Source organism: Oncorhynchus clarkii, chromosome 20 (genome assembly GCF_045791955.1).
Source record: "Oncorhynchus clarkii lewisi isolate Uvic-CL-2024 chromosome 20, UVic_Ocla_1.0, whole genome shotgun sequence".
NCBI lineage: Eukaryota > Metazoa > Chordata > Actinopteri > Salmoniformes > Salmonidae > Oncorhynchus > Oncorhynchus clarkii.
The window spans coordinates 76,286,111-76,310,808 of NC_092166.1; the positions used below are offsets into that span (position 1 = coordinate 76,286,111).

The 24,698-nt window shown below is 41.3% G+C and overlaps 1 protein-coding gene across 1 annotated transcript; it reads left to right on the forward strand.

Moving 5' to 3' along the window:
* Window positions 1–246: 246 nt before the first annotated feature.
* Window positions 247–19,519, forward strand: LOC139375692 (collagen alpha-1(IX) chain). Its single transcript, XM_071117501.1, has 26 exons — window positions 247–325; window positions 1,566–1,689; window positions 3,201–3,594; window positions 3,742–3,819; window positions 4,060–4,155; window positions 4,412–4,465; window positions 7,189–7,242; window positions 7,578–7,631; window positions 7,723–7,776; window positions 8,049–8,102; window positions 8,304–8,357; window positions 8,457–8,510; window positions 11,002–11,055; window positions 11,266–11,310; window positions 11,405–11,458; window positions 11,670–11,723; window positions 11,816–11,869; window positions 12,159–12,230; window positions 12,319–12,354; window positions 14,679–14,723; window positions 14,858–14,890; window positions 15,317–15,463; window positions 17,035–17,211; window positions 17,906–17,996; window positions 18,934–19,011; window positions 19,311–19,519. Exons 1-26 carry the CDS (start codon window positions 247–249, stop codon window positions 19,517–19,519), a joined length of 2,298 nt encoding a protein of 765 aa, XP_070973602.1.
* The last annotated feature ends 5,179 nt before the right edge of the window (window positions 19,520–24,698 follow it).

Here is a 24,698-nt window from a genome sequence, read left to right on the forward strand (position 1 = left end):
TAGTCAAAATGTATCCTAGAATCAAAATATTGCTGTTATTTTCTATTATTCACGTTTATTGTTGAGTTTTTATTTATTTATTTATTTGATTTGAATAGGCCTAAATCTACATATAGTAAATCAGTCAGTGCACTGTTCCTTACTATAAGTTAATTGGGAAAAATGGCAAACATTTCAATTCTATTATAGTTTCTCTTGTTGTACTTTTGTAGGCACATATAATCCCTGACACATCACATTTTCAAAATGCCAGCCTTCAAAGAGATGCTGGTTTTCCCAGTGCTTCTAGCTCTCGTTGGATTGACCAAATGCCAGGAGTTACCAAGTAAGTAGGCCCTACCATAAGATATTTTCTTTCCTGTTTATTGAGCGTCTGGTAATTTTGGTTGATTGATTTACAGCTTTTCTCAAGACTGTGTCTATGTTTTCTTTCTGTCTGATGTTGGCAAAGTTGGTAGGTGCAGGAACCTATGAACAGTGGTCCATGCAATGCAATATAATTTGATCCTCTATCTCTTGCATAACCAGCAGGCAGCAGCACTGGCACATAAAACCATTGCACTCTCAGAAGAACACACATCCTTCCCTTCTTGAGTATTTCCTGCAGTCAGTCTGTGAATTAGCCTTAACAGAATGTATCACTACCAACCCTAACTGACGTCATTGTAATGTCACAAAAACATCCAGACTTCACTTTTTCTGAATGAAATGACACCCATAGAATTAGGAATTCAAATAATTGAATAGGATCTCTATGATGACACTCTTAAACTGTGGGAGTGAGTGTCATTATAGTCAACTAAATTCATGTTGTGCCAAGTGTAATGTCCTTTTGTAGTGAGTAATCAATTATACTGTTCTAAGTGACAGTTACTGCAAATCAACACTGATTGAACAAATAACTATTTCACAAAACATTAGATTGACAAAGTTTGCTGCTGTTGAATACCAGTAACATGAATACCAGTAACATGAATACCAGTAACATGAATACCAGTAACATGAATACCAGTAACATGAATATCAGTAACATGAATACCAATAACATGAATACCAATAACATGAATACCAATAACATGAATACCAATAACATGAATACCAATAACATGAATACCAGTAACATGAATACCAGTAACATGAATACCAATAACATGAATACCAGTAACATGAATACCAATAACATGAATACCAGTAACATGAATACCAATAACATGAATACCAGTAACATGAATACCAGTAACATGAATACCAATAACATGAATACCAATAACATGAATACCAGTAACATGAATACCAGTAACACGAATACCAATAACATGAATACCAATAACATGAATACCAATAACCATTGTTTGATTGATCATATTGTGCGATAGATATATTTTTGATTTATTCAACTTTCCAGTCCTTCCACATGCCCACCCCCACTGCACTGTGTAACCTAATGTGCAACTTTTTAAATGATGTGTTTCATCCAGATCCTCCTCATTCATTGTCTTACTTCAATCCTCAACCCTTTGAACATCACATTGGTGAAAAACTGAGCTGTGTGTTTTTACTCTGAGGTTATGACATGCTAGAGGAGTTCCGTGTATCGAAGTCCAGAGGGGTGAGGAAAGTGGTTGGATCTGAACCTGATTCAGTGGCCTACCGTGTGAACCCTGCCATCCACCTACGCAAAACCATGAGGTACTGTCTGCACGCACACAGTGAAGCCAAATGGATTTGTATAGACTGGAATTTGATGATGAGGTTAAAAAATAAAAGGTATGTTAAGATGTGCATTTCAATCTCAGAGGATAACAGTTAAACATGATAACACAGGAAAACACTTGTTTCCAAAGGGGTCCGGAGCAGAATTTCCCAGATTTTCAAACTGAACACACAGGCCTGCAATAGACCAGGGGGGCATCTACTAGGGCACAACATTGTGGAACTTGTTGTTATAGAATAGACATGTGTCACTAACATGTAGATAAAGTCATCACATTAGCTCTATTCATAGTGTTTCTATCTGCAACGTCCAGTATGTTGAACCCTCCTTAAGGAGATCCGGGTGCTCTTCCTCCATCAATATGTGATAAAAAAAAAGTCCAGACTTTGTCAATTCTCCTCACTGATGGTGAATAATGATGTTTATCTTAAGGTTTCCTACTTTCCTCGGATGTGAGCTAGCCAAAGTGAGCTAAGAGCATGCACCCAAATGAGAGATCTAATAGCGATGTGTATAATTTCTTCTCGGCCTCTTTGCCAGTGGGGTTTCCGCCGTTTTTCCACTCAGTGTAATTATGCCCACCTTCAAGCAATAAATTTGATTTCCTCTCCGGCACGAAAAACCTCAACATTTGCATTTGCTTCATCACTTGATAGCCACCAATGGACAGCTGGTGAAACACCACTGGAATTTCATTGTCATCACAATGGATGAATATAGCAGTTGATTCTTTGTCGATTAGCATAATGACGTGCTGTTAGTCAAAACGTATTATGAGTCGTATTAGTGTATCAGCCTATCATCCAGGGTTTCCTTTGAAAATAAATACATCATCGTTCAATTGGAAAAGGCAAGGATTTTCCCCAACTATCCTCAAACCCTGATTGACACTTTCTTGGCATAGATATGCTGCACACTCAGCTGTTTGTTTTGTTATTTATGCTGTCTGTCTCCTCGTTGCTGGGAGGCACTGAACATCAGTAGTTCATCTGTATTTTCCTTCTCTGTGTTGTAGCCAGCAAAGCTGTCCTCAATGAACCTTCGATGCCTGACAACTAAGAAATGTTTATATTGAGTAGCAGAAGTGCGTTACTGTACATCAAATACAAAGTACAGCATCAAAAAGCCAACAGGAATGATTTGCCCTGACAGGAAGCCAGAGAGGGAGAGAAGAGGGTATATAAAATTAGGTTGTGCAACAGGCCTGTTGTGATTGAAAACATTAATGGTAGGTTGAATGAGCTTCATTTTCCAACTAGGGTGGGGGGTGCTTTGAAACTACGAGCAGAAGTTTAAAAGCAGTGGGATAAAGGCATCCAACGTTTAGCTTGTGAAACACTGATTCTGTTGTTTCAAAAGTATTTGATCATTTTATTGAAAATACAATTACACAACAAATGCCAGTGCTTGTTCTGCATGAAAATATGATGTATTGTTTTCAACTATATTAAGTGTCTCCTAATACCCCATGATTGTCGTGCCACAGCGATGTGTACCCCGATGGCCTGCCCTCCGACTACTCCGTCATTGCCACATTTAAGGTGACGAAGGACACCGCCAAGAGGTCCTGGAACTTGTGGCAGGTCAGCGACCCCGATGGACGTGAACAGGTGGGCCTCCGTTTTCAGGGTGACACACACTCTCTGGACTTCTTCTACACCAGCCCCCATGGCACCCAGATGCTACGCACCTTCCACCGGGTGGACAAGCTGTTTGATGGAGAGTGGCACAAGCTGGCGCTGCAGGTCAAGGCCGATAAGGTCAAGTTGCTGGTGGACTGCGAGGAGGTGAGCGTGGAGCCCATCGGTGATCCTAGACCCGTCATCCGCCAGGGTTACACCTCTATCGTGAAGAGGGCTGTGGGAGATCGCTCCGCCTCAGTAAGTTCTGTGCTGTTCAAACCAAATCATGCTGGGTTTCCTGCAGTATTTTGCAGTTGTGTCTATGAATTGATCAATGCTCCATGGTCAATTCAGCGTTCATATGAAAGCTCACTGACCACAATGTCTTGTGTCCTGGAACTGTAGGTAGACCTCCAGCAGATGGATGTGTCCTGTGATCCAGAGAAGGCCTACTCAGAAGGCTGCTGTGAGCTCTCCAGTGTGGTGAGTTGGGTGTGACTTCCAGCAGGTTCATGTTCGTCAGTGACAGATATGTACAGTACAGTGTGTCTTTAAATCCAGCCTCTTTTCTCATTGTCTCCCATAGCAGTGACTATGTTCTCCCAAATGTGTGTTGTGTGTTCATGTGTTGCCTCTAGGGAGTGGTAAACAGGGCAGAATAACAACTTCTGTCTCTGCAGATGGACTGACTAGTCAAGTTCTCTGCTGTTCTATTCTGTTTAGTGTGGCGGGCATGCTGAGATTGGCCTGACAGCAGGAAGGGCCACCTGTAAGTGTATGCACGGACAGCCTGGCAACCAGGGACCCCCAGGACCGAAGGTGACTACTAAGCCCATTACAGTTCCCATAACAGCACCACTGCTTTGAATAATGAGCTGAGAGCCTTTAGCCTGGTGGTCTAGTCTGTTCGGTCTGCTGTTAGCCAACTCCTCTGTGTTCGTTCATTGGCAATGATAGATAAAAGAGTTGGTTACAGCACATACAGCATTGGACCAGGCTGGAGAGCCAACTTGGCATGGCTGGGTTGCGGTCCAGGCTAATGCTAACTACTCCAACTGTATGTCTCCTTCTGCAGGGTCACAGAGGTCTGCCAGGCAACACAGGAGAGCCAGGAAGACTAGGCAACTGGGTAAGGGCATTACAGCACAATTCTCACTATAGTGTTAAGTTGAACTTTGTTTAGTGAGGGTCAACAACTTAGAACAATAATGAGTGCTAATTGTCATTCAGAATGTATGAGCTCTTTTGGTGTTTTGGTGGATTTTACAGTGACAGACATTTGGATGTTGGGCTATAGACCCCAGATTGACTACAGAGGTTGGTACAGTGTAAAGAGTTAAATTGAACTGCGTGTGAATGAAATAGGAAAACCCCTGCTTGCGGGACAGCGGTGAAGTTGTGGGAAATACAATGGGAACATAACTGAGAGATGGGAACAGAAGCTAAAACAGGGAACACCGCACGGCAATGGACGTAAAGTGGAAGTGATAATAACTTAGATCAATATGGCAAACCATCATAGACTGTCTGGTTTCACTTTAACATTAGGAGATTCATACTTATTATAATTAATCTGAATTTGACAAATCCTCAGCCAGTGAAAGCAGTCAGTTTGAGTAATATTCTAATAATGAATGTTGTATTACTTATTATAGTGGTATGTTATGTTCTCATACATGTGAATCATTGTTTCGTCATCATTTCATCTTCATAGTGATCATAGTCATCATTTCATCATCACAGTCGTCATAGTCGTTAGCATCATTCTACTGCCCTTCATATACATAACACTCAGCGCTCAAGGAAAAATGCTTTGTCATTGTCAGAAAAGTGGAGAGAGTTGAGAACAGAACACCTCTTAAAATACAATAGAGAACAATTCAGCGCAGAACAGAGGACAACATGTTTACTAAGCAGTTTAATTAAAGGATATGGCATACTCACTGCATCGGGATTCAATTACATGGTTGACCATGTGAACATAACCCTCCCTGCTTATAGGCTTCAGGCAGTAGACATGATTACTTCCATTTGAGGCTGAGTTACAGGTGTAGGATCTTCCTTTGAACCCGTTTGCTACAGCAGGAAAATAATCCTGCAGCAACAGGAAATGTAAATTATTATGATAATTATAATTAATGGACATTTTTGTAGAGGTTTCTACATTTAATTGGAAGGGAAAATCAAGTCTGAAATGTCAAAGTGGAATTTACAAAATTCAGAAGCCTTTTTAAACCAAGAAACTACATGTTAAAAATGTCCTGCATTGCAGGAAGGTTGTCATGCAACAGGGTGATCAAATAAAGATCCTACATCTGTAAGACCAATTTACCTCTTTGATGTAGCAGCTCCAGCTCTTGGTGGTATGCTGGGACCACAACTCAGAGAACAGAGAACATGTGACTAATAGTGTGCAGGGCTTCTATTGGGTCTTCAAAGACAGACGACTTGTCTTGTACATGAGAAATGAGTTGTTGGCTTGGCATATAACATGCCCTTTCGGCTGGAGAGACTCTGGGTAAAAATTGTCCATATACTACTCAAAGCACACACACACACACACACACACATGCACTCTCATACACACACGCACACGCACACAGACACACAGACACACACAAATGGCCATGCTGGGTACTCACTCACAGACAGGCGGATGAGGGGGACAAGCTGTTTATGGAGCTCAGTTGGGGGCCAAAATATGTCTTCTCAGACTCAGTGGAGCCCTCACCTCCTGCCAGTATGTAAGTCACAGAGAACAACCATGTTTACTGCCACCTCCGTTGGTGCCTGAGGAGGGCATTTCCTGGCTCAGATATATATGTACTGTCAGTCCCGGTGGGTGGTCCTTCCATTAGTCCCCTGCTACACACTAATCGCTTTTTTAAAAAACTGTAAAGTTGTAAAGTTCACGGTCATGCTTCTGGATAAAGCGTCTATCGTCTCCAAGGTTAGCCTCTTAGCAGCTGACATAGAGTGGTCTGAGGTGAAATGGTTAAATAAACTAGTGCCATGGCACAGAGGACTTTTGGTATTGTTCAACGGTGTTGGTTTACTAAGTGGAATATCCCCAATTCATAGGCCAACACGTTGTCTTATATGAGTGAGGATGTGGAAATTTGTGTGGAAACACTAACAGAATAAATGTTTCAATTTTCCCTTAACTAAGACACATCTTTCCTCGGGTCATAAAATGTGGCCTACATCGTGTTAACACTAACTCCGTGTTTCAGTGGCTCAGCCTGTCGCTCACTAATAAGATCTTCGGTCTAAAGTAAACATTTGACACATCATTATGATCATCATGTATTACTTGGATCCCTTAATAGCCCGTGTTCAGATTTCCTCCTTCAAGGAAATGTTATGGTTACTGTCATAGCTTCAAGCGCTTGGATATAAATTGTATGTTCCATTTGAAGGCCACAATGAAATGCAGATACCTTACTGTGATGCCCACACACTTGACAGATTGGGAAACTCCAATGTGTTGATCCAGTGTCTAATCTGTTTATAGCATCAGTCAGAGACACATTCCGCCGGCCAAGACTACTGCATAACGGTCACAATGGACAGCTGGGAGACGTTGCTCTAGTTCAACCATGACATAATTGATTATTTCACATCTAATTAAGTTCAGTCTTATGCTTTTACATGAACACTGTGTGAAACTGAAAAATAGGACAGTCCCTGTGCTGAGCTTCTGTGTCCTACATGATGCGAGAGCACATTTGACTAGAATTACATATTTTTTATGTATCTTGGCCAATCTGGTTTTCCACCTGCTATACAGCTCACACTGTCTCCCTCCACAAGTCACTTCTGTAACTAACTCAAACTTCTCTTCTGTTGCAGGGAGGTATGGGGCAGACAGGTGACTATGGCCACGTTGGAGAGCCAGGCCCTAAGGTAAGACACGACATCTGACCCCGACTTGTATCAGATCTGTATCTGTCTAGTTGAGTTGAGTTGTCAGAAAAATTAGTATTTATTATGGATCTCCATTAGCTGCTGATTCGCTTCCTGGGGTCCAGCAAAATTAAGGCAGTTTATTATTTATTTTATTTTTAAAACATTACAATACATTCATAGATTTCACAACACACTGTGTGACCTCAGGCCCCCACTCCACCACTGCCACATATCTACAGTACTAAATCCATGTGTACTGTATGTGTGTGTATAGTGCGTATGTTATCGTGTTTGTGTATTCACTGTGGATAACAACAACTTGTCTCCCTCAGGGCATTGCAGGAATCAGCGGGAACAAGGGGATGAGAGGACTTCACGGCCTTGATGTAATCCAGCCTCAAACACATATCCATAATCTCTTTAGCTGGTCTCTGGTGTCACGGTGCAGATTAGTGCTAACGAGCTACTGTGTTTCAGGGCGACAGAGGTCCCAAAGGTCTGAAGGGATTACATGGCGCCGGGGGCTTCAAGGTAGGTTGTGTTGTCCTTCGTAATGGATGATAGGGTCTCTTCAAATCCCATAGACTTCCATTAGGTGTGTTAAACGCATCATTGTGCACATTGCAGAACCATACATGTACTGTATATAGAATACATATGGCTCTTAGCATATGTAGTCAAGTTGAAAAGTAACACATTTTTTAAAACTTTTCATGAGTGTGTTATTTTTCTGAGTGCGGTGCTTGTTCTATTTAATAGAAGATTAAGAGGGTCTCATTTTAATGTTTTAATAATGATTCCAGGGAACTCAGGGGTCACCTGGAGAGCTGGGCGAGACCGGAGTACAAGGAGAAACGGTATGTCTTTCTAAAGATGGGAGACAGGCTTAATTTTTTCCCCACAAATTGTGTCTTTTGACCAATCAGGTCAGCTCTTTTACCAAAAATATCAAAATTGGACTGCCTGTGTAAACGCAGCCATAATTGCAGTATACTAGTGATCAATCCCAATTGTCATTGGTTTTATCATCATTGACTAACTTCTCTGTCTTCTTGAAGGGTGATCCAGGTCCACTTGGATATGAAGGAATTCCAGGATATACAGGAGTGAAGGTGAATATCATTTTATCCACCAGAAACTCTTATTTTTCCAAGTTCTCTCGTATTAATTATTACATTTTCAATAACATTTTATGCTTGTATTGTTTGTAGGGAGAAGAAGGGGCCTCCGGTGTTGAAGGACCTCCTGGGCCACAGGGAAAGCAGGTACGTTAAGAGCCACATCACACATGTTCACACAAAACCCCACTTGTAATAATAATAATAATAATAATACTGTATCTACAACCCAGTGTTCATTTTGGCACACTTTTTTAGATTTACTCTAGTCTTTCACGGAACCCAAACCGGCAGTGCGCCTGCGCCATCGTGCATAAATGTATTTTGTCCCCCCTACACCAAACGCAATCAGGACACACAGGTTAAAATATCAAAACAAACTCTGAACCAATTACATTAATTTGGGGACAGGTCGAAAAGCATTAAAAATGTATGGCAATTTAGCTAGCTAGCTTCCACTTGCTAGCTAATTTGAACTTTTTAGCTAGCTTGCTGTTCCTAGCTAATTTGTCCTGGGAATCAAACATTGAGTTGTTACTTTACCTGAAATGCACAAGGTCCTCTACTCCGCCAATTAATCCACACATTAAAAGGTCAACCGAATCATGTCTAGTCATCTCTCCTTCCAGGCTTTTTCTTCTCTTGACTTTATATTGCGATTGGCAACTTTCATAAATTAGGTGCATTACCGCCACTGACTTCGTCATCTTTCAGTCACCCACGTGGGTATAACCAATGAGGAGATGACACGTGGGTACCTGCTTCTATAAACCAATGAGGAGATGGGAGAGGCAGGACTTGCAGCGCGATCTGTGTAAGAAATAGAACTGAGTTCTATTTTAGCCCTTGGCAACGCAGACGCTCGTTGGCGCGCACGAGCCATGTGGGTGCAATAATTGAATAACATAGATTTCTAAATATATTTTGTGTAGTCAGCGGTGTAGTCAGCCTGTTAGTCATTTTGACTAAAACATCACATTTGTATTGTCCTATTAACCTATAGTCATAGCCGCGGGAAGTAGTTTGGGGGGGTGGACAATCTTTTTTGCCAGCGCTGGTGCTGCAGACGGATATATATAAGGCCCAGGGCCAGATGGATATTAAAGGCCCAGGGCACTACTTTTGTGAAGAAAGTATATATTTTTCAATATATATATGTATTATTATTATTTATTTCTCAGCCCTGCTACTTCCTGCAGCTATGCATATAGTAAACATAAATCACTGATTTCCATGTGCACAAACACACACAGCCTTGTCTTACCAACAGAGATTTAACCATAACACCATCTATTCCCTTCCCAACAGCAGAAATAGGACACACATAAGAATATGTAACAATGGCCATGTAAATTATTAATTCAGGCTACATAGATATTACATACAAAACAAACAGACTCATACAATGTTTTTCTCTCCCTTGAGTATAGAAAAGTAGGCCATCTTTGAATTTGTTGTCTCGCTCAAACCTCCCACTTTTCCCACAAACGTTTTATATACATGTTCTGTAGCCAACGTAGCCAAGTCTTCCTCTTTTCCTCCGAGAATATTGCTTGATTCTAGCCCTTAGGCTACTGTTCAAAAGACATGCCACTGCGTTTTTCTCTTTATATCGAGCATTTGCGGGCCGCATTTTACATTCATAAAGCATATTCCAGGCTGTTATAAATCTAGGGTACTTGGGACCAGACCATTAACCATTTGTTAAGGCTACACCTTGTCCAGTCATGTCACCTCATAGCTAGCTATAGCTAACATTTTGGAACATTCAGATAGAAATATGCTATGTAGAACAAATATGTCTCTCTGACATGTTGAATAAGGAATTAACGTTGGCTCAATTCATTGGTGGACTCAGACTCGAGCACAGGGGACTTGGGACTCGATTCGGACTCGAGGTTTAGTGACTCAACTACATCACTGGGTGAAACAGTCATTAGCTCCTGCTCAATGTCATGAATAGTGCTTATCACTGAAATCTCTCATTCTCTCCAAATACTCTTGTCCAATCCACTTAGTAGTCAGATTTTAGGAACAGAGATCATTTTGTCTTATCTCATTTTAGTCAACAGTTTTTCAGGGTCTATTTAGTCAGTTATAGTCTCGTCAATTGTCACTGAAAAACAGGTGTTTGACTAATATTTTAGTCTCTATTCACTAGTTTTTGATTAAATAAACACTGCTACAACCCATAAACCAATTGTAAATTCACTTTCTGCCACCTGCCAAGCCTTCATACATGCACACAGAGAAATTAATACAATTTTATGTTGCGACGAGGCCAAGGCGGAAAGATATGTTTTGGCACTTCGGCTCTTTCCACAAACAACATTAGTACCTGTGGCCAGGTTTGGGATTAGTTTTAAGTATGCAAACCATAGCAACACAACAAATTGGGTTAGTAACGGTAGCACTTTCAACCCTAGTGATTTCCTAGAGGGAGGACCATCTGCAGGTCAGCTTACAAGGCAAGAACTATCCTTCAAATGTCTCCTAATTCCACTGTAGATGTAGACGTCCTTAGTGAAACATTAAAACATCTCCGGTCACAACAAGCAGGAACAAATTGAAAGGAAAGTTGGTCTCATTTCAGTGAAACAGAATAAACATGTGGTTTGTCTTTACGTTGTCTTGGCAGGGTGTTGTAGGTGATCCTGGAGAGTCAGGAGTTGCTGGGGAAAAGGGAAAACCTGTACGTATGGCACCTAATCGCGTCTCTCATTTCTAAACATGCAAACAGTTCCTCCTCCACTGTTCATTATTCACCAACAACAACATATATATTTACAGCATATGCAGTATACAAAGACGCACATGACTTAAATTACATATATATATATATATATATATATATATCAGTGATAACAACAGTCTCATTACTCAACTTGTTTGTCAACACCAGGGAACCCAAGGATCAAAGGGAAGATATGGCACCATTGGACAAAAGGTTAATTATTGTGACTGAAATGTATATTTCAATCTCAGAGATGAACAAGCATGGGCAAACTTTTAGTAACATCAATAACAACATATCTCCACAGGGCATTATAGGAGATCCTGGTTTGCCCGGGAGAGATGGGGACATGGGAATAGAGGTAGGTTCACTGTCTTTTAGCATCCATGTTTCTGTTTACTCTAGCAATAATATAACTAATAAATGCCATTTAGCAGACGCTTTTATCCAAAGCGGCTAATGCTTTGACCTTGTGTATGGTGTACATTTAGGACATCCGTATGAGGCACGATGAATGTGGACCCTATCTATTGTCTTTATCTGATCTGTGCTATCCTCCGTCCCTTCTCAAGGCTTACCAAGGACCCCAGGGCCCGGAGGGCAGAAACGGACAATTCGGAATAATGGTAACAGAACTATCTCATGAAACAAACGATCATTTTGAATTAGTTTGAATAATATACGGAAATATAAGGTATATGGGTTTTACCCTCAACAGGGAGAGAAAGGAATGCTGGGGCCGGCAGGGGAGATGGGGCCTCAAGGCCAAACGGTAAGTACAGTTGGCTTTCACATCTTCACGCGTCTCACTTTACGGAGCCATGATGATGTGGTCAGTGACACTTCACTTCTTCAAAGTCCAATATCTTGAAAACTTGACTGCTGACATGCAAAAGATTTTGGGACTGTATTTTGGGAATGTATTTTGGGAATGTATTTTTGGAATGTACAGTGCACCGATGAAAAAAAGTACCAAAATATAGTTTTTTTGAGTGGAGTTTCCCTTTAAGAGAAAAGAAAGTAGTCCCTCTGCTAAATGTAAGACATGTTTCTCTCTCCAGGGCCCCAGAGGTTATAAAGGATCAGCAGCAAAGCCAGGAAGACCCGGATTTATTGGACCCCCAGGACCTGTCGTGAGTGTTCCGGATGACTCTTTGTAAACTCTTTGAAAAAAGAAGTTAATTCTCTCCAAACCACTAAAATATGTTGTTTCTCGAACAGGGGCATGTGGGAGTAGCTGGCCGGCCAGGCCCCAAGGTAATCAACTTTATTCACCTACTGGACTGCTAGAAGAGCAACAGGTAGCGAGTAATGAAGTGTGTTAGGACTTGATTAATGAAGTCAAGTGTCAAGACATTAATTAGTCAGAGTCTACACCTCAATAACATTACATTGTCTGTGTTATCAAAGGTGGAACTGGGACCAATACCTATATAAGTCCCGTGAGTTCGGATGACGTTCTTCAGAATTTTACATAGAAGCACATCTTCGAAATGAACTGACTTGATAATGAGACTTGCTACTGTATTCAACACAGTACCAACACTATTACCAAACAGTCACAAAGAGGTCAGATTAAACACTAGCCTAGGGGTAGTCAACTCGATTCAGCCGCAGATTATTTTTGGAGGAGCGGATGGTCCGGAGTCCACATCTACAGTAAGACAACAACTAAGCCATTTCATTTTATACATGGGATTACTTCGGAACATATTTCCTAAATTAAACTAATTTTAGCCAAATTCCTGGTGATTTTACAGTCTTTCTGAGCAAACTAATCCCCCTATTTGAAGAACAAAAATCACTGGAGGGACGCCTTTTGTCAATCGCTGCACTAGATCAATATCCAGAAATGTACACAGACAAAATATATGACCTGTCCTTTCTGGTAATTTTACAGAGCAGACTGATACAATGGCTAGGTTACTGCTGCCAGTTCTTGTGGTTTCATGTGTCACCACTGAGAGATCTTCTGTAGCCCACTACCCCCCCATTCACCTGTCAACAACCCCATGTCAACCCCCATGACCAGGGTGGAACAAACAAACAAGTGGACGATTCACTTAGTTCTCCCCACCTGATTGGATATCCTGTTCTCTCGTGGCATGTTCACTAGCTGTGACACATTGGCTTTCCCAGAGCCTTGGCTCTTCATCCAGAATATCCTATTCTCTCCCCATCTGGACCGGAAGTTAACGTTGGTGCTAAACTTCCCCCAGGAGTCTGTTCACAGTCTGTTCTAGCTATTTAATTGGCTGCTGATACCAAACTCAAAGCTTGCTTTGTACTATGTGGTCTGGATGGGACCTGTTATAGGTGTTTTCAGGATGGTTTTCTTACAATCCTCTCAATTACATGTGTGTTATTCGTTATATAATCAATGCGTCTTTTTATGCAGTAGGAAACATTTTTCACAGTGTTAAACCACAGTCTCCCATTCCATAGAACCCCTGATGTAATTAGATCAAACATCTGACTTTCAACTCGTTTTTGAGGTTTGATCTTGTCTGATGTGAGACAATCCCCACTGTACTGCAGTGCGTAGCATCACTCCATGTTGGCTGCATCATTAGTTGGCTCGTAGTGGCGTCAGACTACAAAGTGTGTGTGAGTAAATCCATGGGCTTCTCTGTTCTCCTTACAGTGTCAGCTCTCAAATCAGAATATAACCTATTTCAAGAGCCTTTCGTGCTGGCTTTAAAAGCGCTGAAAAGGCTCAACGGATTAGGAAATGTATCAATGGATTATAAAATGTAAATCATTATTTGTACAAACCTTTTTCTCGAAAGTCTGAATAATGTTATGATACACACAACCTCAATCATGCTTAATAAAAATAAAAACAATTGAACACTTTCCCAGTAACAGTAAATAGAGTTAGACATCAGACAAATACAGAGTATTATTTTATGCAGACGATACCTGTAAGCAGATACTCTTAACCAGATCCATTTACAGAGTGATAGATTTTCACATAGTCAGCTCAGGGATTGGAACCAGCAACCTTTTGGTTACTGGCCCAACGCTCTTAACCGCTAGGCTACCTGCCACCCCATAGACACATGGATACATAGTCTAAAGGGAGACACGGAGTGGCCTGCTGTTAAAAACATAGAGCATGTTGGAACATTAGGTCCCCTATAAACCAAAGTAGTTTTTGCAGTATTTCTGAAGTACATGTTCATTTGACGTTTGCCATCCATCAGGACAGAGGCAAAGGACTCTGGAGACACACACACACACACACACACACACACACACACACACACACACACACACACACACACACACACACACACACACACACACACACACACACACACACATCCTGACAACACACACACACATCCTGCTCTTGGATGAGAAGAAGAAGAAGAAAGCAAATATTTGCGGGCCATCAAAGACTAGTGGTGATGAATGGATGTGAGATAAACGCTGTCCTAAACATCAAATAAATTAGAGTCAAAGGAAATGCTGTGCTTCAGTCCACGAGGACTACATGTTCAAACAGACAGACAGACAGCCTGTGAAAAAGATGCCAGGCCATTCTAATCAAGTTTTGTTTCAATTGTATCTTCCAGGGAGATATAGGCATTGAAGGGATCCAAGGTGTCAATGGTGAAACGGTACTTACACTATTGCTTTGTTTTTTCATATACACATTTCATTATATTAAATTGTATCTACTTCATTTTGAGCAGTAGTCATGAAGCCCAAGTTATCTAAATGCATTCACTCTGGGGTTTCTTACTTTCCACAGGGAGAAAAAGGAGAAAAGGGCCCCAAAGGCGAGGTAAGATATAGTTTCTTTGCTTTGTAGTACAATAGTCACATAAAACAAAATGGAGACAACAGTCATTGCATAAGATGGGTTATAGTCAAGATCTGGATTTCTACACAGCCATATCTTATTTCTGTTTTATGAGACATTTTACATATATTAGCAGACACTCTTATCCAGAGCATTTAGGGTTAAGTGCCTTGCTCAAGGGAACATTATTCACTTAGTCAGCTCTGGGATTTGAACCAGCGACCTCTCAGTTACTGTGCTTAACCGCTAGGCTACCTGCACACAATGTCTCTTAATGCTGTGTCTAGTTGCTCTACCAAATGAGCACTGTTTGAGCGAGATTGTTGTCCTGGGCAGCTTACTACCTTACCTATCAGTAGCTTGTGTGTATTACAGAACATGCCCCTTGATGCTCTGTCTGTGATCTAGGTTGGAGACGCGGGTGCACAGGGTCCCCACGGTGGTCGGGGGAAGCGTGGGCCAGGGGGCGAGCCTGGACGCACAGGCCCAGTCGGAACAAAGGGGGTCCGTGGCGATGGAGGACCAGTCGGATTTCAGGGGCCGCCAGGGCCACCGGTAAGTACAGAGACTGCCATGTTCAGCAAGATCTGAAAAGGTCAAGTAACTTACTTTGTTTTGGGCGAGTGCCATATAAACCTTTGAAATCAAAGTAGGCCTATTTATTGACTGTCTGGGTCTGAAATGGAAAAAAGGACGAAGTCAGTATTATCTTAACTCAGCTGTGACTCACATAGTAAAACACATAAAGTCACACATGCAATGGATGACTCATCAACGCCTAGTCGTTAGAGAGACTGGAACCTGCTTTCAATTGTGTTGTATAAAGAACAATACTACTGGCACCCTTCAGTGTGCATGTTACTGTAGCACTGACTGATCAAAACAAGCCACCATATTTCCAACCTGCATCGCAACAATATGCCAGCTACCAGAGAAGGCTGGTGGGAGGAGCTACAGGAGGATGGGCTCATTGTAATGGCTGGAATGGAATCAATGGAATGGAGTTAAACATGAGGTTTCCATATGTTTGATGTGTTTGAAATTATTCAATTTATTCAATTTCAGCCATTACAATGAGCCTGTGCTTCTATAGTTCCTCCCACCAGCCTCCTCTGCCAGCTACGTATCTTCAGTTTTTTTTTATAAAAGACATTTCACAGATACCCCACCCTAACCTCATCAAAGCTGTTCTGACAGACTTAGTCGTTGTAGCGATTGGCATATTTAGAATTTAGTATTTGATTAGGATCCCCATTAGCTGTTGCCAAGGCAGCAGCTACTCTTCCTGGGGTCCACACAGAGATAAAACATTACATTAAACAAAACATTGTGCATTATACAAATTGATGTTGCTCCATTACTACATTACATTACTAAGAATAATGTGTGGGTGTGTTTTAGAGAGAGAGAGAGAGAGAGAGTGTGTGTGTGTGTGTGTGTGTGTGTGTGTGTGTGTGTGTGTGTGTGTGTGTGTGTGTGTGTGTGTCTCTTCACAGTCTGCGTTGTGTTTTGTGGTTGTTTTATCTGTTTTTTTAAATAATGTTACTATTAGCTTGAGTTACCGGAGGTGGAAGAGAGTTCCATGTAGTCATGGTTCTATGTAGTACTATGTGTTTCCTAGCCTCTGTTCTGGACTTGGAGACTGTGAAGAGACCTCTGGTGGCATGTCTTGTGGGGTATGTATGAGTGTCTGAGCTGGGTGTTAACCGATTGAACAGACAGTCTGGTACTTTAACATGTCAATACCTCTCACAAAGACCAGTAGTGATGCAGTCAATCTCTCCTCTACTTTGATTCAGGGGAGATTGATGTACATGTTGTTAGACCATGTGTGGTATCAATGCGGTGTCGACAATTCTTGTAAATGGTTTTTCATTAGTATTGTTTTTTTGTGTGACTCACAGCAAGGGTTGCATTTTGTATGGCTGTAAATCTATAATGAGCCTAAACAAAATATTGTTGGCTGTGTTTTCTCACTGTTCATTACATACACCCACCCATTTCCTCACAGAGTCCTGCATGCTGCTGGTTGTGCCAGCCTTGCTCAGCCTTTCCTGTTCTGTCATATTCCTTATCGCGTTGTCGTTGTCCCAAGTGATGGATGCAGTCATGATTTGTTTCCACAGGGCCCAACCCTCTCCGCACAACACGTGATTGAGGTCTGCAAGAGAGTGGTGCTGGAACAGATGTCCACCTTTGCCAACTCGGTGAAGAGGACGTGTGCCGCCGTGTGCCCACTCTATGGAGACGTCCCCTTGGGTGCCCCCGGTCCCTCTGGACAAAAGGGACCCCCGGGACCTCCAGTGAGTGTCATATGTTAGGAGGTTACTATGCTGTCAGTGTGTGTGTGTGTGTGTGTGTGTGTGTGTGTGTGTGTGTGTGTGTGTGTGTGTGTGTGTGTGTGTGTGTGTGAAACCCAAAGTCAATGCCTGGAATATTTCTTGTGCGATTTTTAATTATTAGAAATCCTCTAACAACTGAACATAGACACTGTCTGTATGAATCCATGATTATTCATTTGTAGGTCATTTTGCTCAGGAAGTGCACACTCCATACTTTATTATGTTTCTGTGTCTCCCCGGGCCAAGTAAAATGCTTACATATTGGAAGCACTTGGAGTGAGAGAGCTGAAGTATTTGGCAGTATAGGTTGGAATGAAAACATTCAGACTTTCCATGTTCCCGTGAAGACAAATAAGAAGTCGCAGAAGAGGCACTTGCTCTGTGTTGATCGGTTCTTGGAGGGATTCACCAGCATCCCTGGAGTGGAAAGCCTTTTCCACAATTATTAAGCATTAAGACAGACTCTGTTCGGGTTTCCTAAACTAACATTTTCAAACCACAGAGTCTTTCAAGTTCATAAAGACACAAATGTCTAAAAATACTCCTGTCAAGCCCCATGTTTTGGCCTTCAATAACCTTATCATGTAAATATCTAATATTTTATCTCTGTCAAAGCTCACCTCACTTAAGAGTCTTTTGGTTGTTGTGCTTCTAGGGTGGTGATGGTATTGCCGGTGTGAATGGAGAGATCGGACAACCAGGATTCTATGGGGAGGTAGGAGACGCAGGCCAACAAGGACAGCCAGGTGAGAAATACTGTACAAATGAATGACTGCCAGAACTAAATTGATCTCAGCATTCCTTTGATGCAATATCTGAAAATGTATGTCTACTGTATATATTAGCCATTGCTGTTCACCATGACAGTATGTTTAGATTAGTCGTTTCTATGACCTGCAACAATACACATTTGTTGAAAAGTACACATAACTGGTTCTCATTTTGCCTACAAATATGCAAAGAAATACCATGACAACCAAAAGTTGAATGGAGCAGACTTAACACAGATTAACAGAGTCATATATTGAGAGAGAGTTGGGCCAATACGATTTCTGTCTAAACCTTCCGAGAACGCCACTTTCTCCTCCTTAGCCGTTGCTAAGCAATAGTTGACACTTCCTGTGCTGTTTATTTCTCATAGTTTTCTTAACCTTTGAAGATGTCCAGTAAAACCAGATTGTTTGTTGACACGACAACACAGTTCAGTTTATATCTAATGATAATCAATAAAAAAATCTCTGTGGGTCATTCCATAGGGAACTATCAGAGGCATTATTGTATTGTTACATCACCAACGTTTCAAGAATAAAGGTGCTAACATGGCAGCTGTTCTAAAACCTGACCCAACTCTGTCTATATATATATATGGCTCTGGACATAACTAAGTATGGCATTGTGTATGTTCTCGTGGGGAATTATAATGCATTGCTTTAGGGCCTAGCATGACTTCACACTTATGGTACATTCCATCAGCCAAACTAATGAAATCAAAGAATATTTACAAGGCGTTTTTATACATCTATCCAGTGATGATCTCAGTAACACACATGGTTGTTAATCAACATGAACAGCTTGTTCCTCTGTACCAGCTTTGTCCCAGGGGCATGTACTGTCAGGGGTGGTACATATCATGTGTTTTCCTGTTGTTTTGCATGCTGTGAAAACATTGTGTCTGGTTCCTAGGGGATCAAGGAGATCAAGGAGATAAGGGAGCAGAGGGCCATGGCCTACCTGGCTACATCGGAGACCAGGGACCAAAGGGTAATGCGACATTTCATTCTGCTTCCTTTTTATTGTCTGAATAATAGTTTACAGCATAGCAAAGGAAATCCAACAACAGCTTTGACGGGCCCAGTTCTATTGTAATCATTATATAAGAACAGATGCCGGTTTCTTGGTAAGCAGATGTTGCGTCATTTAATTTTTTTTTACAATGAAAAGTAGATGGGAAGTCAATTTAAAGTCTACTGCAAACTCTCAAAGCCGCGTAGTAGTTCGTAGGCACAGTCATTCTTTACCCACTGAAAACGAATATGCATTTCCACTTCTTTATCCACCAGGCCAACGTGGAAGACCTGGCAGAGCCTTCAATGGCACACCAGGACAAGAGGGCGAGAGAGGCCATGTAGGCCGGCCTGGACTGAGAGGTCACCCAGGACTACGAGGAGTCCCAGGCGTGTGTCAGACCACTGGGTGCGCTCTGCTAAACAACAACACAACCAACGGATCACCTCAGAATGCACCCCAGAGGTTGAGAAGACACCCATAGAGGCAAAGAGGACACTTTTGACCAAGCTGCATGGATGTATTAATAAAGGGAGAGAGGAGGAGAGGGGGAGATGTGTATTGGGAGAGAGAAGAGATTTTCTGTTGATAAATGTATTCAAATCAAAGTCTAAATAAATGCTTTAATGTACATATGCATCCAATCTCCACCCTGAATGACTGAGATATCCATTTGACTTTCTCAAATAAATCAGTTGTAGAAACTTGTACTGTTGGCCTTAAAACAACACCCCATTCTCATGGTTCATTTGAAAAAGACACCAATAGCTACAGTATTATTTTTGTTAAAAATTCTGAAAGTTTATTTGACACATGTTATTGAAACTGATCCTAGTTGTCTTCAAATATCACTGTTCTTTATAATAAAAGTCCAAAAACGATTGCTAACGTGTTTTACTACAACATTTGCTCCACTGTTTATTTTTTATTACCATATATTATTGAGCTGTGCAGAATATAAAATCTAGCGTACAAATCATAATTAAACAAATTGTTCAGCAAAGTGTTTAACACAATTCTGTCGAGTCATGCTACCTACCTAAATCCAAAAACACTCAAAACCTACCTCAAAAGGCTTACATCATACTTGCATAATAATTCCCTAAAACATTAACATGTATTCCACCTCAGTTTATGACAGCCTCTGTCATCAGTTACACCATTGTTTAGGGCCACTATTATGGCCAGTATGCTGTAACCCAAAAGTTGCTGTTATTGCTAGCAGTTACAGTTAGCCAACAGTTACTCTTTTGGCTTGCAGCTATTACTAGCCAATGGTTACTATTATGGCTAGCAGCATGCTGTAAAGGCAAATGTCTTTAAAAACAGTTTGTGTCAGACAGTGAAACATCAGTTGCCATAAGCTGACATTAACTGTGAAATTATGATGTTATTTCATTATTATGACAATGTTTTGTATGCCTTGTTTCTAGAGGGTTTAGGTGTTATCCAGAAGGCACAATGTGTTTTTGTTATGAAGTAACCAACAAAATGACCTATTGTAGTGGAAAAATCTGGAGCAAAAATGTGAATCATAAAGAACAGTACACATTGTGTGCCTATTTTATTCATCTTTCAGGCCTGGACAGTATTCTATATCTGGTAGATTGAGGCTTTTATCTTGTTTAATTATTGAGTTCCATGCGTTTTATTTTCATTCTGTAATGAAAGATTTTTCACTGCCTGTATGTTTCACAAGATGTTTGCTTGTACACCTCAAGTGGAAACATATGGTTAAGAGTGTAGACAAACACAGAAACCAATCATAACTTCCACAACATCAACAGGTCTGTTTTCACGTTTGAGAATTTATCAACAATTCTGTTTGATGTGCTTCTGTCTTTCACTCATATGCAAAATACAATCAAAACACAGTGGCAAGAAAAAGTATATGAACCCTTTGGAATTATCTGGATTTCTGCATGCATTTTTCATAACATTTGATCTGATCTTCATCTAAGTCACAACAACAGACCAACACAGTGTGCTTAAACTAATAACACACAAGTTATTGTATTTTTCTTGTCTATATTGAATACATCATTTAAACATTCACAGTGTAGGTTGGAAAAGGTCTGAGATTTTGGTTAGAGCAGCCCTGCCCCATAAAAAACACACACAAAATTTGACTTTGCTATTCACAAGAAGCATTTCCTGATGTGAACCACGCCTCAAACAAAAGAGATGTCAGAAGACCTAAGATTAAGAATTGTTGCTTTGCATAAAGCTTGAAAGGTTACAAAATGATCTGTAAAACTCAGTCCACGGTAAGACAAATTGTCTATAAATTGAGAAAGTTCAGCAATGTTGCTACTCTCCCTAGGAGTGGCCGTCCTGCAAAGATGACTGCAAGAGCACAGCGCAGAATGTTCAATGAGGTTAAGAAGAATCCTAAGTGTCAGCTAACGACTTACAGAAATCTCTGGAAGATGCTAACATCTCTGTTGACGAGTCTACAATACGTAAAACACTAAACAAGAATGGTGTTCATGGGAGGACACCGTGGAACAAGCCACTGCTGTCCAAAAAAAACATTGCTGAACGTCTGAAGGTCGCAAAAGGGGCACCTGGATGTTCCACAGTGCTAATGGCAAAATATTTTGTGGACAGATGAAACTGGAGCTGTGTTTTTTGGAAGGAACACCCAGCACTATGTGTGGAGAAAAAAAGGCACAGCACACCAACATCGAAACCTCATCCCAACTATAAACTATGGTGCAGTGAGTATCATGGTTTGGGGCTGCTTTGCTGCCTCTATGGAAAATGAATTTCCACGTTTATCAAGACATTTTGCAGGAGAATGCAAGGCTATCTGTCTGCCAATTGAAGCTCAACAGAAGTTAGGTGATGCAACAGGACAACAACCCAAAATGCAAAAGTAAATCAACAACAGAAGAAAATACACCTAGAGTGGCCCAGTCAGTCCTGACCTCAACCCCACCATAGTACCCTCCAAACTCCTCATCAAGCTCAAGACCCTGGGTCTCTACCCCACCCTGTGCAACTGGGTACTGGACTTCCTGACGGGCCGCCCCCAGGTGGTGAGGTTAGGTAACAACATGTCCACCCCGCTGATCCTCAACACTGGGGCCCCACAAGGGTTCGTTCTGAGCCCTCTCCTGTACTCCCTGTTCACCCACGACTGCGTGGCCATGCATGCCTCCAACTCAATCATCAAGTTTGCAGACGACACTACAGTGGTAGGCTTGATTACCAACAACGACGAGACGGCCTACAGGGAGGAGGTGAGGGCCCTCGGAGTGTGGTGTCAGGAAAATAACCTCACACTCAACGTCAACAAAACAAAGGAGATGATCGTGGCCTTCAGGAAACAGCAGAGGGAGCACAACCCTATCCACATCGACGGGACAGTAGTGGAGAGGGTAGTAAGTTTTAAGTTCCTCGGCGTACACTTCACTGACAAACTGAATTGGTCCACCCACACAGACAGCGTGGTGAAGAAGGCGCAGCAGGGCCTCTTCAACCTCAGGAGGCTGAAGAAATTTGGCTTGTCACCAAAAGCACTCACAAACTTTTACAGATGCACAATCGAGAGCATCCTGTCGGGCTGATTCACCGCCTGGTATGGCAACTGCTCCGCCCGTAAGGCTCTCCAGAGGGTGGTGCGGTCTGCACAACGCATCACCGGGGGCAAACTATCTGCCCTCCAGGACACCTACACCACCCGATGTCACAGGAAGGCCATAAAGATCATCAAGGACAACAACCACCCGAGCCACTGCCTGTTCACCACGCTATCATCCAGAAGGCGAGGTCAGTACAGGTGCATCAAAGCAGGGACCGAGAGACTGAAACAGCTTATATCTCAAGGCCATCAGACTGTTAAACAGCCACCACTAACATTGAGTGGCTGCAGCCAACATACTGACTCAACTCCAGCCACTTTAATAATGTAAAAATTGATGAAAAAAATGTATCACTATCCACTTTAAACTATGCCACTTCATATAATGTTTAAATACCCTACATTACTCATCTCATATGTATATACTGTACTCGATACCATCTACTGCATCCTGCCTATGCCGTTTAGTACCATCACTCACTCATATATTTTTATGTACATATTCTTCATTCCTTTACACTTGTAGTGTAAGGTAGTTGTTGTGAAATTGTTAGGTTAGATTACTCGTTGGTTATTACTGCATTGTCGGAACTAGAAGCACAAGCACTTCGATACACTCGCATTAACATCTGCTAACCATGTGTATGTGCAAATGAAATTTGATTTGATTTGATATGCTGTGGCATGACCTCAAGAGAGTGGTTCACACCAGCCATCCCAAGAATATTGTGGAACTGAAACAGTTTTGTAAAGAGGCATGGTCCAAAATTCCTCCTGACCGTTGTGCAGGTCTGATCCGCAACTACAGAAAACGTTTGGTTGAGGTTATTGCTGCCAAAGGAGGGTCAACCGGTTCTTTTTCCAACCTGCACTGTGAATGTTTACACAGCATGTTAAAAAAAAAAAATGTTTGTGTGTTATTAGTTTAAGCAGACTGTTTTTGTCTACTGTTATGACTTAGATGAAGATCAGATAACATTTTATGAACAATTTATGCAGAACTAATTCTAAAGGGTTCACATACTTTTTCTCCCCATTATATATAGAAAAATATATGGCAGCTTGATATCGAAACCCGATGGTGTTCAGAGGTTGATGGGAGGGGTTGAGGGTAGCTGAAGGCTGGAACTAAAAACAAACAAAAGATAACTAATGTAAAATATACTGTCCGTAAAATGTATATAGTATGTATAAGCTGGAAGCAGAAGCCTAAGTGTTGTTGTCCATTAGTTTACTCCAATTAGGGAAGGGCTGGTAGGGTTAGGGGAAAATAATAAATAAGGAATACATATTTTAAAATATATATATTTTAAGGAATATATATACTGTATTTACAAAATATACATATATACAAATATTGGAAATTATATACAAATATATTGGAAATGATGCAGACAATTACATTGATAGAAGCCACAATCTATCTGCAATATTAAAGCTGATCTACCCACTAGAAAAGGAACAAAACAATCATTCTTCTTCTTCTTCTCTTTCCTGAGTGTATGAGCATGGGTTACAATTGGTGGAAAGGGTATCCAATTGTCATACTTGAGTAAAAGTAAAGATACCTTAATAGAAAATGACTCAAAGTGAATGCAACCCAGGAAAATACTACTTGAGTAAAAGTCTTAAAGTATTTGGTTTTACTTAAAGTATCAAAAGTAAATGTATTTGCTAAAATATACTTAAGTAATACTATCAATCATTTCAAATTCCTTATATTAAGCAAAACATTCGGCACCATTCAAGTTTTTAATTTATTTACAGAGAGCCAGGGGAACACTCCAACACTCAGACATCATTTACAGAGAGCCAGGGGCACACTCCAACACTCAGACATCATTTACAGATAGCCAGGGGCACACTCCAACACTCAGACAAAATTTACAGAGAGCCAGGGGCACACTCCAACACTCAGACATCATTTACAGATAGCCAGGGGCACACTCCAACACTCAGACATCATTTACAGAGAGCCAGGGGCACACTCCAACACTCAGACATCATTTACAGATAGCCAGGGGCACACTCCAACACTCAGACATCATTTACAGATAGCCAGGGGAACACTCCAACA

What these genes read in the sequence shown, in the direction of transcription:
- LOC139375692 (XM_071117501.1), top strand. Translation starts at nt 247, where the DNA reads ATGCCAGCCTTCAAAGAGATGCTGGTTTTCCCAGTGCTTCTAGCTCTC. An exon ending in ATGGCGCCGGGGGCTTCAAG is followed by an intron (nt 7,777 to 8,048) that starts GTAGGTTGTGTT and finishes TAATGATTCCAG; the next exon opens with GGAACTCAGGGGTCACCTGG. An exon ending in ATGGGGACATGGGAATAGAG is followed by an intron (nt 11,459 to 11,669) that starts GTAGGTTCACTG and finishes TCCCTTCTCAAG; the next exon opens with GCTTACCAAGGACCCCAGGG.